The sequence below is a fragment of the Pteropus medius genome, unplaced genomic scaffold (assembly GCF_902729225.1).
Source record: "Pteropus medius unplaced genomic scaffold, Ma_sr-lr_union100, whole genome shotgun sequence".
Classification (NCBI taxonomy): Eukaryota; Metazoa; Chordata; class Mammalia; order Chiroptera; family Pteropodidae; genus Pteropus; species Pteropus medius.
Window position 1 is genome coordinate 10434998 of NW_024349803.1, and position 16130 is coordinate 10451127.

Below are 16130 nucleotides of genomic sequence, written 5' to 3' on the forward strand. Positions count from 1 at the left end.
CCTTGAGTTTTGTTTATGGATGTGTGTCGCTGGCATATTCTGTTTTATTCTTTCATTTTTTATTTTCCTATGCATTTTGTTTTATATGTATCTTTGTAGGAGTAGACAAATGGATTTTTTGTATTTAAAATGCTGTTTTTAAGGTATAATTGACATATAACATTTTATTAGTTTCAAGTATACAATATAATGATTTGATATTTTTTTATATCACAAAATAACAACTACAAGTCTAGTTAACATCCATCCTCATACGTAGTTATGAAAAATTTTTTTTCTTGTGATGAGAACTTTTAAGGTCTACTCTCAGCAACTTTCAAATATACAATACGGTATTTTTTACTATAGTCACTATTCTGTAGATTATATCCCATGGCTTACTTATATGATAACTAGAAATTTGTAACTTTTAATCCCCTTCACTCATTTTACACATCCTCCACCCCCTCACCTCTGCCTCTGTCAACCACCAATTTGTTCTCTGTATCTATAAGCTCTTGATATAGGTCTTGGAGATGATTTCTGGATTTGACACCAAAAGAAAGGTAACAAAAGCCAAAATAAACACATGGGACTACATCAGATTAAAATCTGCACAGCAAAGGAAACCATCAACAAAATGAAGGGTAACCTACTGAATGGGAGAAGACATTTGCAAATCATAGATTCGATAAGGTGCTAATATCCAAACTATATAAAGAATTCAAACAATTCAATAGCTTAAAAAAAAACCGTTCAATTAAAAAATGGACAAAGGATCTGTCTGAATAGGCATTTTTCCAAAGAAGATATACAGATGGCCAACAGGTCATGAAAAGGTGGTCAGCACTGCTAATCATCAGGAAAATGCAAATCAAAATCACAATGAGATATCACTTCCTACCTGTTAGAATGGCTGTTATCATAAAGGCAAGAAATAAACAAGTATTGGCGAGGATATGGAGAAGGGAAGCCCTTGTACCCTATTAATGGGAATGTAAATTGGTACAACCACTTTGGAAAACAGTATGGAAGTTCCAAAAAAAATTAAAAATAGAACTACCATATGATCCAGCAATTCCACTTCTGGATATTTATCAAGGTAAATGAAAACACTAATTCGAAAAGATGTATGGCACCCCCATGTTCATCGCAGCATTATTTACAGTAAACAAGATATGAAAACAACCTAAGTGTTCCTTGATGGTGAATAAAGAAAATGTGAGCTATATATATAGTAGAATATCATTCATCCATAAAAAAGAATGAAATCTTGCCATTTGCAACAACATAGATGGATATTGAGGACATTATGCTAAGTAAAATAAATTACACAGAGAAGGACAAATACCGTATAATCTCACTTATATGTGGAACCTAAAAAAAAAAAAGCAAAACCAAAACCAAAACAACCCCAAAATAAGCTCTTAGATACAAAGTATCTGCTTTTCAAAGCTGAATTTAACCCATTTGCATTTATTGTCATTAGGCACAGTTAGATTTATTTCGGCCATCTTACTTCATGTCCGCTGTTTTAACTTTCTCATTTTTGTTTAATTTATTTTTGCCTTTCATTGGATTGGTTCCATTTACTTTGTTCTGTTTTTCTTTCCTATAATGATTAGGAAGTTTTGAGCTTAATTTTTATACTAGTAGTTATCCTATGTATATAGACATGTGTACATATACTCAGCATCTTGATGTAATCCTATGTTTAGCCTCTTCCGAAATGCGGCGAGAACTTTTGTAGTAACTTACTTTTTACTAGCTCCCACCCTCAAAAATGGGTCATCATAGATTTTAGTTGTAAATTGTCATTCATTTTCTTCAAATTGTGTAACAATATTTATTTAAACTTACCTCATGTTTTGTTTGCTTACCATTGTTTATAATACTCATTTTTCTCTTTTATGGATCCATTTTTCACTTTTCCGTAGTATATCCTCCAAGAATTCTTTTAGAAAGCATAGGTAATATAATTTCTAAGACCATCAATGTCTGAAATGACTATTTTTTTTCCCAGATGGTCCGTTTTGATTTTCAGCTTCCTACTGAGTTTTTAAAATTCTGAATGATCATATTTTTAAGTATCCTAGGTCTCTAGTTTTTGTTTTGAATAATAGACACACTCAAAATCTGTGAATATATTAATTACAATATTAACTTAATGTATTCGGTTCAATATAGGCCTTTCCATCCCCACTTCAGCCCGATCCACATTATTTCATCTCTTTCGTTGATTGTGGTTCTGAGTGGGATTTATTTAGGAAAAAAGGCTCCACTCCCTCCAGATGAAAGTGCAGTCTTCCTGCCCTTCCCTAGGGAATACTGGCGCAACTGCCTCAGTCTGCGCATTGGTCCTCAGCCATAGATCCTATTTTCTTGGGCCGTCCAAATAATTCTAGGATGTCAGAGCTCAAAGGCCCTGAGTTCTAGGAACCCTGCCCCTCATTTCATATGTGAGGGGAACAAAGCGGGGATAGCCATGTGCCTCCCTCTGTGGGGCACATCACAGATCCTTGTGTCCACCGAGCCTTGCCCCTCTGGCACCCTGAGTGACTCGAGAGCATGTGCGGGGATGATGACAGGCTGTGGGGACAGGATCACTTTCTCGGGCACTAGGTAAAGGTGCTGCCTGAGGAGGTGTGGATTCCTGGGTGTCTTGATAGTTCATCCTGTGGCTTTCCTTGCCAACACACACCGCAGCTCCCACACCTGTAACTCCTGCCTCCTCAATTTCTGACTTACGTCTCCAAATGCCTATTCGAAGTCCCATGTAGATGTCTGAGAGGTTCTGAAGCCTGTGTCAAGAACTGAGGCCCCTAAACCCTGTTTTTCACCCAATTGTCCCCACCTCAGCATATGACACCACCATTTATTTGGCTGAGGTCCAAAACAGCCATTGTCTTCACAGCCACTCTCTCTCATCAACCCCATCTCCACATTTTCCTCCAGAAAGCCCTGCTCCTGTTGATTCTGTCTTAGAAAGTAGCCTGAATTAGCTCACTTCTCATAGCATCCACCCCACACTCCAACTCTGCCCCTTGGTCCTTAGTCCAACCCTCCATCATGTCTTGCCTGGCTTATTACACTAACCTCCTAACGAGTACCCCAGCTTCCACTCGTGGTCTGTGCTTTCCCAGCAACCAGGGTAGACTTTTCAAAAGTCCTACAGATCACGTGACTCTTGCTCAAACTCTCCGGTGGCCCCTGTCCTATCTGGAATGAAGTAAGCTTACCCCAACGCAGCAGGCCCTGAGACCTGCCCCCGCCTCCTCTCTCTCCTCCACTCACCCTTCCCTGAGCTCCCCCAGGCCATCAGGCCCGCCCTTGCACACCTCCCCTCCCTGGTACCCTCTGCCTGGAATGCTCGTCCGCTAGGCCACATGGTTCTCCCCTGCTATCATTTAGTCAGTGCTTAAATATCATCTCCTGAGAGATGCCCTCCTTCCCTATCCAAAATAACACCAACTTCTGCCAGTTACCTCCAACCGGCCATATTGTTCTTCACAGTATGTACTCATCTCCACCAGAAATTATATTATCCATTCATTTGTTTATCTCCCTACTAGATTATAAGTCCCATGAGAGCAAGGTTTTTACCTTGTTCACCCTGTATCTATAGTACCTAGAATACTGCCTGGCACATAGTAGGTGCTCAGATAGTTCTTAAATGAATGAATAAATGGATGAACAAAATTGGATAGACTTCACATTAATTTTACGTTCAACTACTATTTGGATACTGTTTATGCCAAGCTCCGAGTAGATGGGTGGCTCACAAAAGCAGGTCCCTGCCTCAGGGAGCTGAAAGTCCAGCTGGAGGCTGATTAAATGTGCAGCAAGAACAATAACAAGAAGGGTCCATATAGGGGTGGGAGACTCGTAGGGGCTCAGGCAGCAGAATGCAATGGGTCAGAGTCAGGGTCCAAGGCAAGGGAGTGGGGGAGGCGGGGGAGGGGTGAGAAGGAATCTCAGGCCCAAAGGTGGGGTAGAGCACCCCAGGTGGGGAAAGCAAACTCACAGAAGACAGTCCAGGCACGGTTCTAAGGGCCTTGGTATAGTGACTCAAAACAGCCCTGCTGATTCCCCTTTTAGGAAACAGAGGCACAGAAAAACGAGTTGCCCAGGGTCACACTCTGGGAATGAGCAGCCGGACTCAACTCAGAATCTGGCTCCAAAATCTGTAACCAGCCACTCCACTGCCTCCAGGGAGAGGGAAAATTGGGTCAAGTCAGAGAAGTGAGCGAGAAAGAAGAATGAGGAGAGACTAGCAAATGAGTAGGGGCTTGCCAGGACGCTGAGGGGTTCAGACTTCATGGTGCCCATAGGACTCTGGCAGAGCCTGAGGGAGTCAAGCTTGCACTTTGAAAGTGAGATCGCCACCCCCACCCCAGCTGTGGCTGTGACCTCTCTGACACAGGCGGGGATGAGCATGTTATCTCAGAGCAGGCACCAGGAATCCACGGGGTGGGGTAGTGAGAGGGGATGGATGAGTTGAGGCGGGGAGACCCTTTGCTGAGAGAGTTCTCCCCAGCTCTCTGTGCCTGCCTCCCACCTTAGCTCCCCTTCCCACCAACCTGTATCAGCCCCTTCCTAGGAGGTAAGTGACGCTTGCTCACGAGGGGCCAGTCCTTCCCCATGGCCTGCCTGGTACCTTCCTGACCCAGATGGCCTCTCCAGGGCTTGCCCCCGACACATCCACAAGCAGGCTCTCCTCCCTAGGGACTGCAAAGTAGAGGCACTGTGTCCATTTACAAAGAGGGAGAGAAATCTCAGACAGTCAGGTAACTTCCCCTAGGAATCATTTTGGAGCATCTGAGCCCAGGTCTGGGCACTGGCCAGAGGGACTGTGAAGCAGAGTTGGTCTGACTTTCTGACTTTCTGAGGCTTTTCTATAGATAATTAAGGACCGGGGAGCAGCATGGGTTGGAATTGGTGGGCCCCAAAATGAGTCAGTTAGAGCCTTACATGAGGTGTCTGAAGCCCTACCGGGACCCTCACATCACAGCACAGGGAGCATGAGTGGCTTTTGTAGGGACAGTTAAGATTGAGCCACAGAGGGGACAGAAGCAGCATGGGGGTCTGCAGGCTGCTGGGGCTCCAGGGTGGATGGTGACAGCTCCTGACCGGCCCCATCCCACCCCAGTTCTGGACACAGCCGGGCAGGAGGAGTTCAGTGCCATGCGGGAGCAGTACATGCGCACGGGGGACGGCTTCCTTATCGTCTACTCGGTCACAGACAAGGCCAGCTTCGAGCACGTGGACCGCTTCCACCAGCTCATCCTGCGTGTCAAGGACAGGTGAGCACACCTGGGCCAAGAACCTGCTGGGCTCCTAGTTCAGAGCAGGCTCTGTCTGCCTCTGCCTCGGCCTCTGTCTCTGTCTTTCCCAAACCCCACCCACACAGCAGCCCGCACCTACCCACCTCCCTCCCTTTCCTCCTTCCCTCCCTTCCTCCCTGCCTCCTCCTCCTCCTCCTCCTCCTCCCTCCCTTCCTCTCCCTCTCTCTCTCTCTCTCTCTCTCTCTCTCTCTCTAATTTTCAGGTGAAAGCCGAGGCACAGCAGGGCAGAGCTGGCTTCAGACCTTGGGCCCTCTGACTCCTACTCCTACCCTAGTTCTTTCTGTGGGGTCAAACTGTTTCTAGGGCCTCAAGGGGTCAGCTCCCTCCCATCTCTCCTAAACTGTCCCCACCAGTGAAACATCATCTCTGTTTTTCAGCTCCAATTTAAGCAAAATTTTATTATTAAAAAAATGAATTTCCTCCCCCCGTATACACTGTAAATGGTTACATTGCATTTGTGAGATTTACAGTCCCCTAATTAAGGGCTAATTTTTATTTCTTAGCATTATGTGGAGTAGTTAAATAATTTGGAGTCTGTTATAAGCCTAACTGGTCTTTTCAGTTAACGGGATCTTAAACAGGCACTGTAAAGAAAGTAACAGGACAAATAGGAAAATAGCAAGCTTTGAGCAAATCTCAGTAAGTTTGAAAAATCTAGTTAACACCTATCCCAAAGATAAAGGGTTAATAACTTTATAAGGTAAAGGGGTACACAACTGACACACACACTCCTCCAAGAAAGAAATGTGGGTTAAGCCCCTGACTATAGGAATCTCAAAAAAGAAAACATAAATACTCAGATGTGGGAAATATTCAACATTTTTGCTTATCAGAGAAGTACAAGGAGAAATAATAAAGTACCATTTTCACCTGACCAATTATAATTTTCTTACTGAAAATAGCCAACGGTGACAAAGATGCTGTGAGACTAGCATTTTGTTCACTTTGAACAGCAATATGGCCACATTTGTCAGTGGGAATCCTTAAGGCAGACATGCCTTTTGATTTCACCCTCTCTCTCCTGAGAGCCATCCTGATTTTGCAGCTGCCATTTACTGAGTGCCAGCTATGTGCCAGGCCTTAGTGCTCCTCACAAGCCATGGCTGATGGCCACAGCAGCCCTGCACGGTTCGTGCATCAGGGTGACCAAGAGATGGCATGAGCAAGTCTGGGCACCCAGCCCCTAGCCCAGCAGCCTCTCGGTGCCCTCACTGACAGTGTCGAGCCAGGGGGTTCCCCGGAGGGCCCCTCACTCACCTTGCAACAGGCCTAAGGCTTCAACCAAGACAGCCAGTAGCCTCCAGGCCCCTTCCCTTTCCAAGAGATGTGGAGGAAAGGACTCAGGTCAGGCCCAGGCCAGCGGGGAGGTGCCGTGTGCTGTGTTATGCCTGAGCTGTGGCTGTACTGCCCTCACCGGGGTGGGAACAGCAAAACCTCATGAGCTGCTGTTTCTTTATTCCTCAGGGAGTCATTCCCGATGATCCTCGTGGCCAACAAGGTGGACTTGATGCATTTGAGGAAAATCACCAGGGAGCAAGGAAAAGAAATGGCGACCAAACACAATGTAGGTTGTGTGTGTGTGTGTGTTGGGAGTGCTTAGCAGGCATATGCAATGTGGGGTATTTTGTGAAACAAGACAACAGACCAGAGAGAGAGCACCCTCTGGTCAGTCATTAGAGGCTCTGAAGTACCTTCACAGTGGACTGCCGGCTGTGGTGTACAGGCTACCTCCTGAGCCCTGACACAGGAGATTCATCGCTGGGCTGTGCAGAGGATTGGCTTCTGTCTCCTTCTCATCAGATGAGCTGCCATTCACTAAGCCCTGCTCCGTGCCAGGCATTGTGCTGGGGGAGCATTCCTCACAAGCACACACTGAAGTGGGTACAATTATCTCCATCTCACAGATACTCAAGTTTTGCCCAGGCCACACAGCGAACGTCGGCAGACATCTTTGTTTTGTTTTGTTTTTCACTGTGATGCTTCTTTGCCCTCTGGATGGTGCTGGGTAGGGTCACTGGGCTTCTTCTCACCCCTCTCCCACATCGGCACGGCCCATGGCCTCATTGGTCAATTATGTAGAAGTCTACCCTGCCTGCTCGGAAGTCTGCAAGGTTGCTTCTTCCCTGGGCCCAGCTCTGTGCGTAGAGGAAAGGGGCTCATGCGATGTAGCTCTGCTTGCCTCTGCCTTCTGTGTTCGTTCACATATTCATTCAGCAGCCCTAGGCCCTGGAAAACACAGCTCCTTGCCTCATAGTGACAGGAGACAGACAATAAACAAAGCAAGTCAGAGTGTGTCAGAAGGTGACATGTACTATGGGAAGAAGGTGGGGAATGTGGGACGGAGGGGTGCTGTTCCAAATAGGGTGGTCAGGGAAGGCCTTGTGGGGAAGGGTGCACGTCCACGATGGCTGAAGGAGGTGAGGGGATTAAGCCCTGCGGATATCGGATATCGGGGGAAGGAATGTTCCAGCAGAGGGGATCATCAGTGCAGAGGCCCCTTGCTGATCATCAGGAACAGCAAGGAGGCCAGGGTAGCTGGAGTGGAAGGAGTAGGAGGGGGTGAGTAGCAGGAGTGAGAGCAGAGAGGCCGCGAGGATTTTTACTCAATGTGAGAGGGGAAACCATCCGCAGTTTTTGAGTGAAGAGTGACGAGGTTTGACTTATGGCTGAACAGCTTTTCTCCGGTGGCATGCAGAGAGAACGGTCTGTAGGGACAAGGGTGGGAGCAGCGAGACCATTTAGGGGCTGCTGCAATAACCCGGGTGCAGTGGACACGGACCAGTGTGGTAACGAGCAGTGGTAGGAATCTGGATATATTTCTAAAAGAGCCAACGGGATACGTTCACAGACTGGATGGGGGGTGAGAGAAGAAGAAAGGAATCGAGGGTGATTGCAAGGTTTGAGGCGTGAGCCACCTTCAGAGGACTGGGGTCACGGTAACTGGGCGGGGGAGACTGTAGAAGCGAGTATGTGGGGACACCAGGAGCTTGGTTTTAGGTCTCTTTAGTTTGAGGAGCCGAGTAGATACTCCAGTGGAGGTGTCAAGACAAGCAGTCAGATATACCAGTCTGGAGGTAAATGCTGGAAATCAGCAGCACGTAGATAGGATTTAAAGCTATGAACCCCACCAGAGTGGGTGTAGCTAGGCAAGGGGCCTCTGGATTGAGGCCGGGGACACTTCTGTGTCGTGATGCGGGGAGATGAGGAAGCAGCAGAAGGGACCGAGCAATCAGTGATGTATGAGGACCAGAGTGGGATGTCATGGAGCCAGATAAAGGAAATTCCTCAAGAAAGATGGATGACCAGCCAAGACAGGTGCTGCTCAGAAGCAGCTGAGGCCTGGGAACTGACCCCTGGGTCTAGCACTAGACGCATGCCTCCTCCACGGGCCCGACATCCTAACCAGAGAGAGGCCCGAGGAGCCATTGTCACTTCTCAGTCTTGGGCTCCATACAGTGACCTGAAGAGAGTTTGCTAATGACTTTCACAAATACCTTCTTGGTCCCTCCTGGGTGTGTGAGAGGGGAGGGGAGAAGGGTACCGCAAGGGGGCAGCTCTAGTCCTATCCTGCAAATAAAGTGAATGAGACACAGGAGGTTAGGTGGTTTCCAGGGGCCTCAAGCTGGTAAGTAGGGCCCCACCCCCGCCCCACTGGCACTCAGGTCTCCAGTCTCTCGGCAGATGCTTCTCCTACAGCCAGCACCACCTCCTCATTTATCATTTGACCAAATACTCTACAAGCTGCTTCAACAACACCCTCATTTTAGGGATGATAAGGCAAGTTCCTCTTTAGCTGACCAAGGCAGGTTGCCCCCATCCTGAGCAGGAAGATGGCATTTCTTAGCCTTTCGGTGCAGTCAAATGCTACTACTGTTTACTGCAAGGTTTCCCTTAGTCTAAGTCTTGTTGCTACTGAAATCCTGGAATTCTAAGAACCCAGATAATGCACATAGGTGTTTCTGCAGTGGTAGAGGCAGGACCCCCAGAAAGAAGGTGGAGGGTATCTGGGGACCTGGAGGATACTGCAAATCATGTACTTCTCTGAGCAGTGCAGTAGGACAGGCAGCAGTGGTCTGAGGCCCTGCAACCTGAGACTTACTGAACCAGCAGGATTATAGAACATGAAAAGGCTCCAGGTAGGTCCCAGACTCAGCTGCAGGTGCCTTCCCGCTTCCCCTCTGAGTGTGCACAGGGAAGCACATAGTCCTGGCCTCACAAGGTCACATAGGACCCTGGTACCAGGAGCTACTGGGGCACCTGCCACTCTTAGAAGAAGCTCCCAAGCTGACCTCAGCATCCCCACCTGTCTGGGGGAGGCCAGGCAGGAAGTGGAACATGCACCCGGTTCAAACCTTAATTCTCTGCTGTGTGACCTTGGGCAAGTACGTCACCCCTTTAAGCTCGGCTTCACCAGCTGTAGAATGGAGATATTTGCTTACCTAAGAGGGTGAGCACAAGGACTAAGGGAGGTCAGGGACGTTGAGACCTGGGAAGCCAAACAGTCCACAGCCATCTCAGTGAACAGCCTGCAGTCCCAAAGCCTGCAGTGGAGAGCAGTTTCCTCTCAGGGTCATCAGTGGCACCAATATTTGTTGAATGAGTATTTCAAAGGCCTAATCCTTGCCCTTTGTGCTCTGCCCTTTGTGTCTGGTCAGCTACAAGACCCCTGCTTGAAGCCACAGCAGCACGTGAACATCTGATCTCTCATGATAAGAATCGATGGCAAGAACCTTTATGATGTGTTCTGGGCAATGGTTTACAATATGTTCCTCTAAAATAACAGCTTACTGTCACCCCACCACCGCCCACCCAATGTATTTAAAGTGTTGATCATTTTTATTTTATTAACCATGCTTTTAAAAAAAAAAAGGTTATAATGAAAAGCCTTAATTGTAATGAGGAAAAAGTTACGAAAAATACCAAAGTTCTTCAGTTCAGTCACAATTGGCTTATCTCTATCTCATCTAGGGAGACCTGTGTATGTTATGTGAACCCCACAGGCTTTCCACTTGTGGGGGAATGAGGGGGAGCCTTTCCTGCTTTGTGGGGTCCCTGTTATGGGGGGAGACAAGAGCTCAGGACTGTGTTCTGACCTCGTGGAGCCTTTGTTTTCCTCCCTATGCCTGTCTGAGGCTTGGTGTGGACATGGCTCTCACATCCCATCCTAGAGGGTCACCTCGGCCACGTCTCCCCATGTGCTGCTGCCTTTTAGCCCAATGATGATTACTGCGCATTAAATATGCAGACACAAGCCTTCTGCAAACACTGCTGAGCTTGGCGTGTGGATGCAGACCAGGAGCTGGGCCAGGCAGGCTTACTGTGGGTGAGGGGCACAGACAGACCAGCAGTCACCAGGGTGCAGAGTCTGGCCCATGGCCCAGCCCTTCCTCGGCTTTTCCTGCCAGAGTCCCCTCTGGATGGCTCAGGAAGAGAGGCAGAAGTCTACCTAAAGTAGAGAAATAGACCTCAGAAAGAAAAATTAGTAGAATCAGAGTGTATTTTAGTTTGATAAATGAAATAGTCTTTAGTCTTCAAGTGTATAAAAAGATCATTTTAATCCTATTTTAGGGAGCTATTAAATATCTCTGTGACTAGAGAACAAGGGAGAATTGAAAAAGCTGTCAGTAAAACTTTCCAAGCTCTTTAAGGTTGAGGAGCCACCGAGGGGACTTGGTGTTGTTAAAAGCATCCGGGTCCTCGGGACCTCTGTGAATTTGCGTTTTTAGGAAGCAAGGCTTTGTGGACCTTGGTGCCACTTTTACCAAAAGTGAGCTTTGCCTTCCAGATTCCGTACATAGAAACCAGTGCCAAGGACCCACCTCTCAACGTCGACAAAGCCTTCCATGACTTGGTTAGAGTAATTAGGTGAGCACTGCACGCCTCCCCAGAAACGGGGCCTCTGCAGGGCGATGGGCACTGGGAGGGCTGGGGGAACACACGGCTCCTGGATCCGAGGCCAAGGCTGGGCGTTTCCAGGCCCGTTTTGGGATTCCTTATAGTTCCGTTCATTCCTTTCCCCTGCCCTTCCTACCTACCTTTGCCCTCCCCTCTACCCGTGGGTGAAGCTGATCACTAGCTAAAGAGATGTGCTTTCCTGTCTGAAGCAGCAGCTCAGCCTCCCCTCTGGCCTCCCCTCGGTCCTGCAGCTCGGCCTCCCTGAGAGCCCCCTCCATCCTGCCTTCACTGTTGTCCCAGTACTGCAGCAGTCAACACCGTAAGAAGTGGGTCCATCTCCTCTTCCCTGCCCTGATGTCAGAGCGCCCTTGACATGTCATCTGAACAACCAACATTCCGATTCCCAGGCTCAAATTTCAGAGGCATTGTACATGTGCCTCCTTTCCGGACTCCAACACTGTCAGTCTCCAAGGAGCGTCAGAAACCCCAATCAGTAGCCTCCTATACACTCCTGTGCATAGTCAGGGTTCAAACCTTAATCACCTTGTACTCAGATGACAGCCTCCTGGCTGGTCTCCCTGTCACCCACCTTTCCCATTTCCAACATCAACATACAGAGCAGCCCAGCCAGTGGTTCTCAGACACCATGCATATAGTATGTTGCGTTATGCTGGTGAACTCTTAAGGCTGCTGCTTAGTTATGAAATCACATACAGGGCTCTATTAGTGTCTTTCCCGCCCCACGGACACACAGAGGGGCACACTCACACGCAGACCCAACAGCCTCCTCTCCTCTTTATTCTGCAGCGTGGACTGTAACATTGCAGCCTCCACCTTATACTGTCGCTGGCAATTCTGCACTCTTGAAGTTATTTTTTCGTAGGCATTTTGCCTCCGATTAGGATACGTTATCACCAGGAGGTCGTAGGTTCTTGGTTATAGACCTGTACTTCCAAGGGCAGGTTTTAGACATAGGAAAAATTAACAGAAAACATGTAAAAAGCTTTTGTATTCAGCTGACCTGTCATTTTAACTAAAATATGAAACATGGAAATAGAGACCAACACTGTGTGTGTGTGTGTGCGCGCGCGCGTGTGTGTGACACATACTTTGATTTAAATAAATGTAGCCATAGCATGATGTCAGGAACTCTCACCAACAGGATGACAAGCTTTGCCCTCTCCTCTCTCCCTCCCCACTTTCCTTGCCTCGGAGAGGCTGTCCAGGCCAGGCCCTCTTTCGGTGGGTGTCCATGAGCAGCAGCATCTCTGCCCCCTAAGCTAGAACAGGCCTCCCTTCTGCAGACCCAGGGGCAAGGGAGGAGAGGGGCAGAGAGAAGCAAAGCCCACTCTGACTATGATTTTCTGCCCTTCATTGTCTCAAAAGGCAACAGATTCCAGAAAAAAGCCAGAAGAAGAAGAAGAAAACCAAATGGCGGGGAGACCGGGCCACTGGCACCCACAAACTACAGTGTGTGATATTGTGACGGGCCTGAGGCCTTAAGCACAGTGACCATGAACTGGCCAGTTCTTGGGACCCCTCCACTGCCTAACCTCACTGAAATCCATTTCTAACCATGACCCTTGAACCCGAGGACTTGGCACAGAAGGAAAAGGGAGGGAGGGCAGGGAGGAAATGGGGCCTGGCTTTGCCGGAAGGGCACAGGCGTTCCCATGTCTCATAAGACACAGGAAGCCACGCTAAACAGAGGTCGCATCCAGCCCCTCGTGTCGATTCAGCCCAGTTCCTCCCCCTCTCTAGGTGGCTGTGCTGTTTCTTCGAACTACATAGTGTTGGTTTGATGTGGAAGTGCTTATCCACGTACAAAGTACAAAACAAGCCATGAACAAGCTCCCCCCTCGTCTCCAGTCCAAAGTGTCTGAGCTTGGGTGTCTTTTGTAGATTTTTAAATTATTTTAGTGGTTATTATTGTATCGAAGGGGTCTGTGCCCACTGCCTGGCGAAGTTTCAGGTCTTCGGCAGACCTCTCTAACAACGTGTCTGGAATATTGTTGTTGTTTTTTTTTTTTAACTGAGCTTTCCCAGCAGTGCCAAAACTCAACTCAATATGAAAGTAGAATGACCGAGAGACTGGAAGTTAACGAGGACTGTAGGTGGAAGCCTCAGGAGAAACAGACGCTGCTCATGGCCTAGAAACGAGAGAGGAGAGAGACGTGTTTACCTGGAGGCTTTTACAGCAGATATTAGGAGACAATTTTATTTTGCTGAGGGGAGAGGCTGGAATGAGCATGGCAGTTCTAAAAGGAGTTTTCATTATCCCGGAAATGTGTAAACCAAATAAGTGGATGGACTTTGCCGAAGTGTTCATTTCTTTTTCAGCCAGTGTGGGCTGAGTTCTGTTCTTCCCAGCCAGGTAAGAGGGCTTCCTCACGTCGCCTGTGCTGCCTGGTGCCTCTCTGATACAGACACGGTGACACAGGCGTGTATGTTTCTCCACGTCAAAGTAAGCTAATGTGGACGCCATCCAGGAAATTCTAGTTTGTGCCGACTCAACCAAAAGTGATCCAATACTGGTGTTACCAAAACAGCACCAAGACCTAAAGCCATTTCCCCTCTGACAGCCACTTCTTAAGCCTGGTAAATGAACAAACCCCTTGAAGCATTTGCAAACTTAGCATTAGGTTGCCTTTCTGGCACACACTTTCATTAACCTCTCAGATATTAACTATAATATATGATTGGAGGAGAAAGGAAGGTTTAGGTGATGGCATGGCTCCCATACACCTGTTTCTACAAGGGGACAGTCCCCCAACTCCCTGACGATGCCCACCTCCCTCTCAGGTGCTGACAGTGTGAGCCAAAGACTAGATTTTAGGGGTCAGGAAGGGGTGGAGGGGCAGCAGGAACAGAAGTGCACCTCTGAGAGATGGTCAGAAGATGAGGTGGCACTACTAGTGACCTCATCTTCCATATGTTACAAGTCAGATCACTAGACAAACTAGAGCATACCTAGCGGGTGGCCTGGCCACTGTTTGGAGAAAGAACCCCGGGAAAGTGAGTGCCAGCTGGACATCGGGACACCTGTATTCTTTTCCAGTTTTGAAAGCGCGCCGAGTTCCTAACTTGGCAAGATCACCAGCACCGGAGGGCCCAGCCGAAGAGTGATTCTGCTGCAGAATGAAACAGTTGGAACTTTCATTAGTTGAAAATCAAACTTCTTTGTCTAAATGGCCCTTTTTTCTGACCCTAAAAGGCAGGATAACAAGGAACATGCCAGATCAGGTGCCTCAGAGCTGCCCAAGATCCTGTAATGTTAATGGGCATTTTAAACACTAAGGGGACAAGGCTCTTTCTGACCCTTATGCTCCTCTGAGCCATGTCTGCAGCAGCCCCGTATGCAGTTTGGTGGCTGGAGACAAGGAAGAGGCAAGGCAGGCGGAGAGGGGATGCCTTGCACTGAAGGAGTGGTACAGTGGTACGGGAAGCCCTACACACAGCGCAGCGTCCACTGCTGGGGAAATTCTACCGGGCGTGGAGCACCACCAGATCACCCCTGCCCACTGCGGAGCCTGCATCTCACTGACAGCACTGCATGGCACGTCTTGTTGGAAGCAGACCAGCTGGCCTAGAGCGAAGCTCTCAGCCATGAAGGTAACCAGACGGAGGGGCGCCAACCGCTTCTGCCCTCCCAGCCCCCACCCGCAGGGGCAGTGCATCTGGCCCACCCCTGGCCCCATCTTCCAGGGCATCTGTTCCGCACTCAGCCCACAGTTTAACTCCACAATGCCCAAGAGAGAAACTGGTTAAAGGGTGGCCTTCTGCAGCCTCTGCTGTCGAGCCAGTGGTCAGCCTTCATCTCCTATGACCTCATCGTTCCCATAGGCGAGATGGGTAAATAACACTTTTAAAAGACAGTTCTTTGTATTTTAGAGAACCGTGGGCCCTTGTGGCAATAGCGGCTTCCAGATAGGCCAGAATAGAGTGTGCCCGGGGGCATCCCCATCCCTTCCATGGTCACCTGGCAAGGTCAGTCCAGGGAACCAGTTGGCCATGCTGTTCCATGACTGAGGAGCCCAGTGGAACTTTTGTCTCTGGTGACATCCTGGTGTTCCCACTGGTTTTACAGGCCACCTGATAACCCCTCACTCCATGCCTTTACCACTCTGTGTGCTCAGATTTCCTTCTAAAATTCTGGCGCACCCCATTCCCCTGCCGCCCCCTTCGAGGGCTCCTTTTCTCTCCAGCAGGGAATCCTAGCCATCCTCTCCATCCCCACAGCCTGGGGCTGTGGCCACTGACTTCCTCTGCACTTTGCCACACGGCGCACCCTTGGATGCTTTCTCTTAGGACTTTTCCCCCCACCTTCCTGTGGCACTTACTATAGAGAGTGCCTGGTAGCCTAGTGTGGCCTATCTCACTTTGCCAGGAGGTGTGACCCATTAATACGTGGCAGCTCTAACCCAAAGGCCCTTCACGTGGTACAGTAAGTCCAGAGCCATAGACACACTTCCTCCATTAGCAGCCCATTGGATTAGAAATTCCATGTCGGGTTTCCTTAGAATGAAAGATACTTGAATTATGGCGCAACTGTGAGCGCCCAGCCTTTGTTACACAGTATTAACAGATGGCCATGGTCATGAAATGAGGGCGATGCCTGAAGATCTCGATGATGCTGGAGCCTTTTATGTAACTTTTTATTAAGTCTTTGTGTATCTCAACTCATTAATAAAAGAAGAGGAACACTTGTCTGTCTTATTCCCTCCTATTCAAATATTCCTAAAGTTTTGCTGAGAACATTGTCAGTTGACAGTGTTCTAACACCCCCTCTCACAGGCAAACCTGAAGCGAGGAAGAGACTGCGGGGGCCATGTGAGGTCTCTCCTTCCTGCACGGAGCCAGAGGAGGAGGGTGGGTGAGAGCAGCATTTGGAGACACAGCCTCTTGATGTTC

The 16130-nt window shown here is 48.5% G+C and overlaps 1 protein-coding gene across 7 annotated transcripts in view; it reads left to right on the forward strand.

Annotated features, from left to right (window-relative positions):
- Positions 1-15925, forward strand: part of MRAS (muscle RAS oncogene homolog) — a 56586-nt gene extending 40661 nt beyond the window's left edge. For 3 of the 7 annotated variants that reach the window (XM_039837272.1, XM_039837271.1, XM_039837274.1), the window contains exons 3-6: positions 5129-5282; positions 6789-6888; positions 11110-11189; positions 12606-15925. In XM_039837272.1, the coding sequence (XP_039693206.1) occupies positions 5129-5282; positions 6789-6888; positions 11110-11189; positions 12606-12705 (434 nt within the window). In that variant the 3' untranslated portion in view covers positions 12706-15925. The remainder of the gene's footprint in view (positions 1-5128; positions 5283-6788; positions 6889-11109; positions 11190-12605) is intronic. The other 4 variants (XM_039837270.1, XM_039837268.1, XM_039837269.1 and 1 more) reach the window with 2 other exon arrangements.
- Positions 15926-16130: the final 205 nt, after the last annotated feature.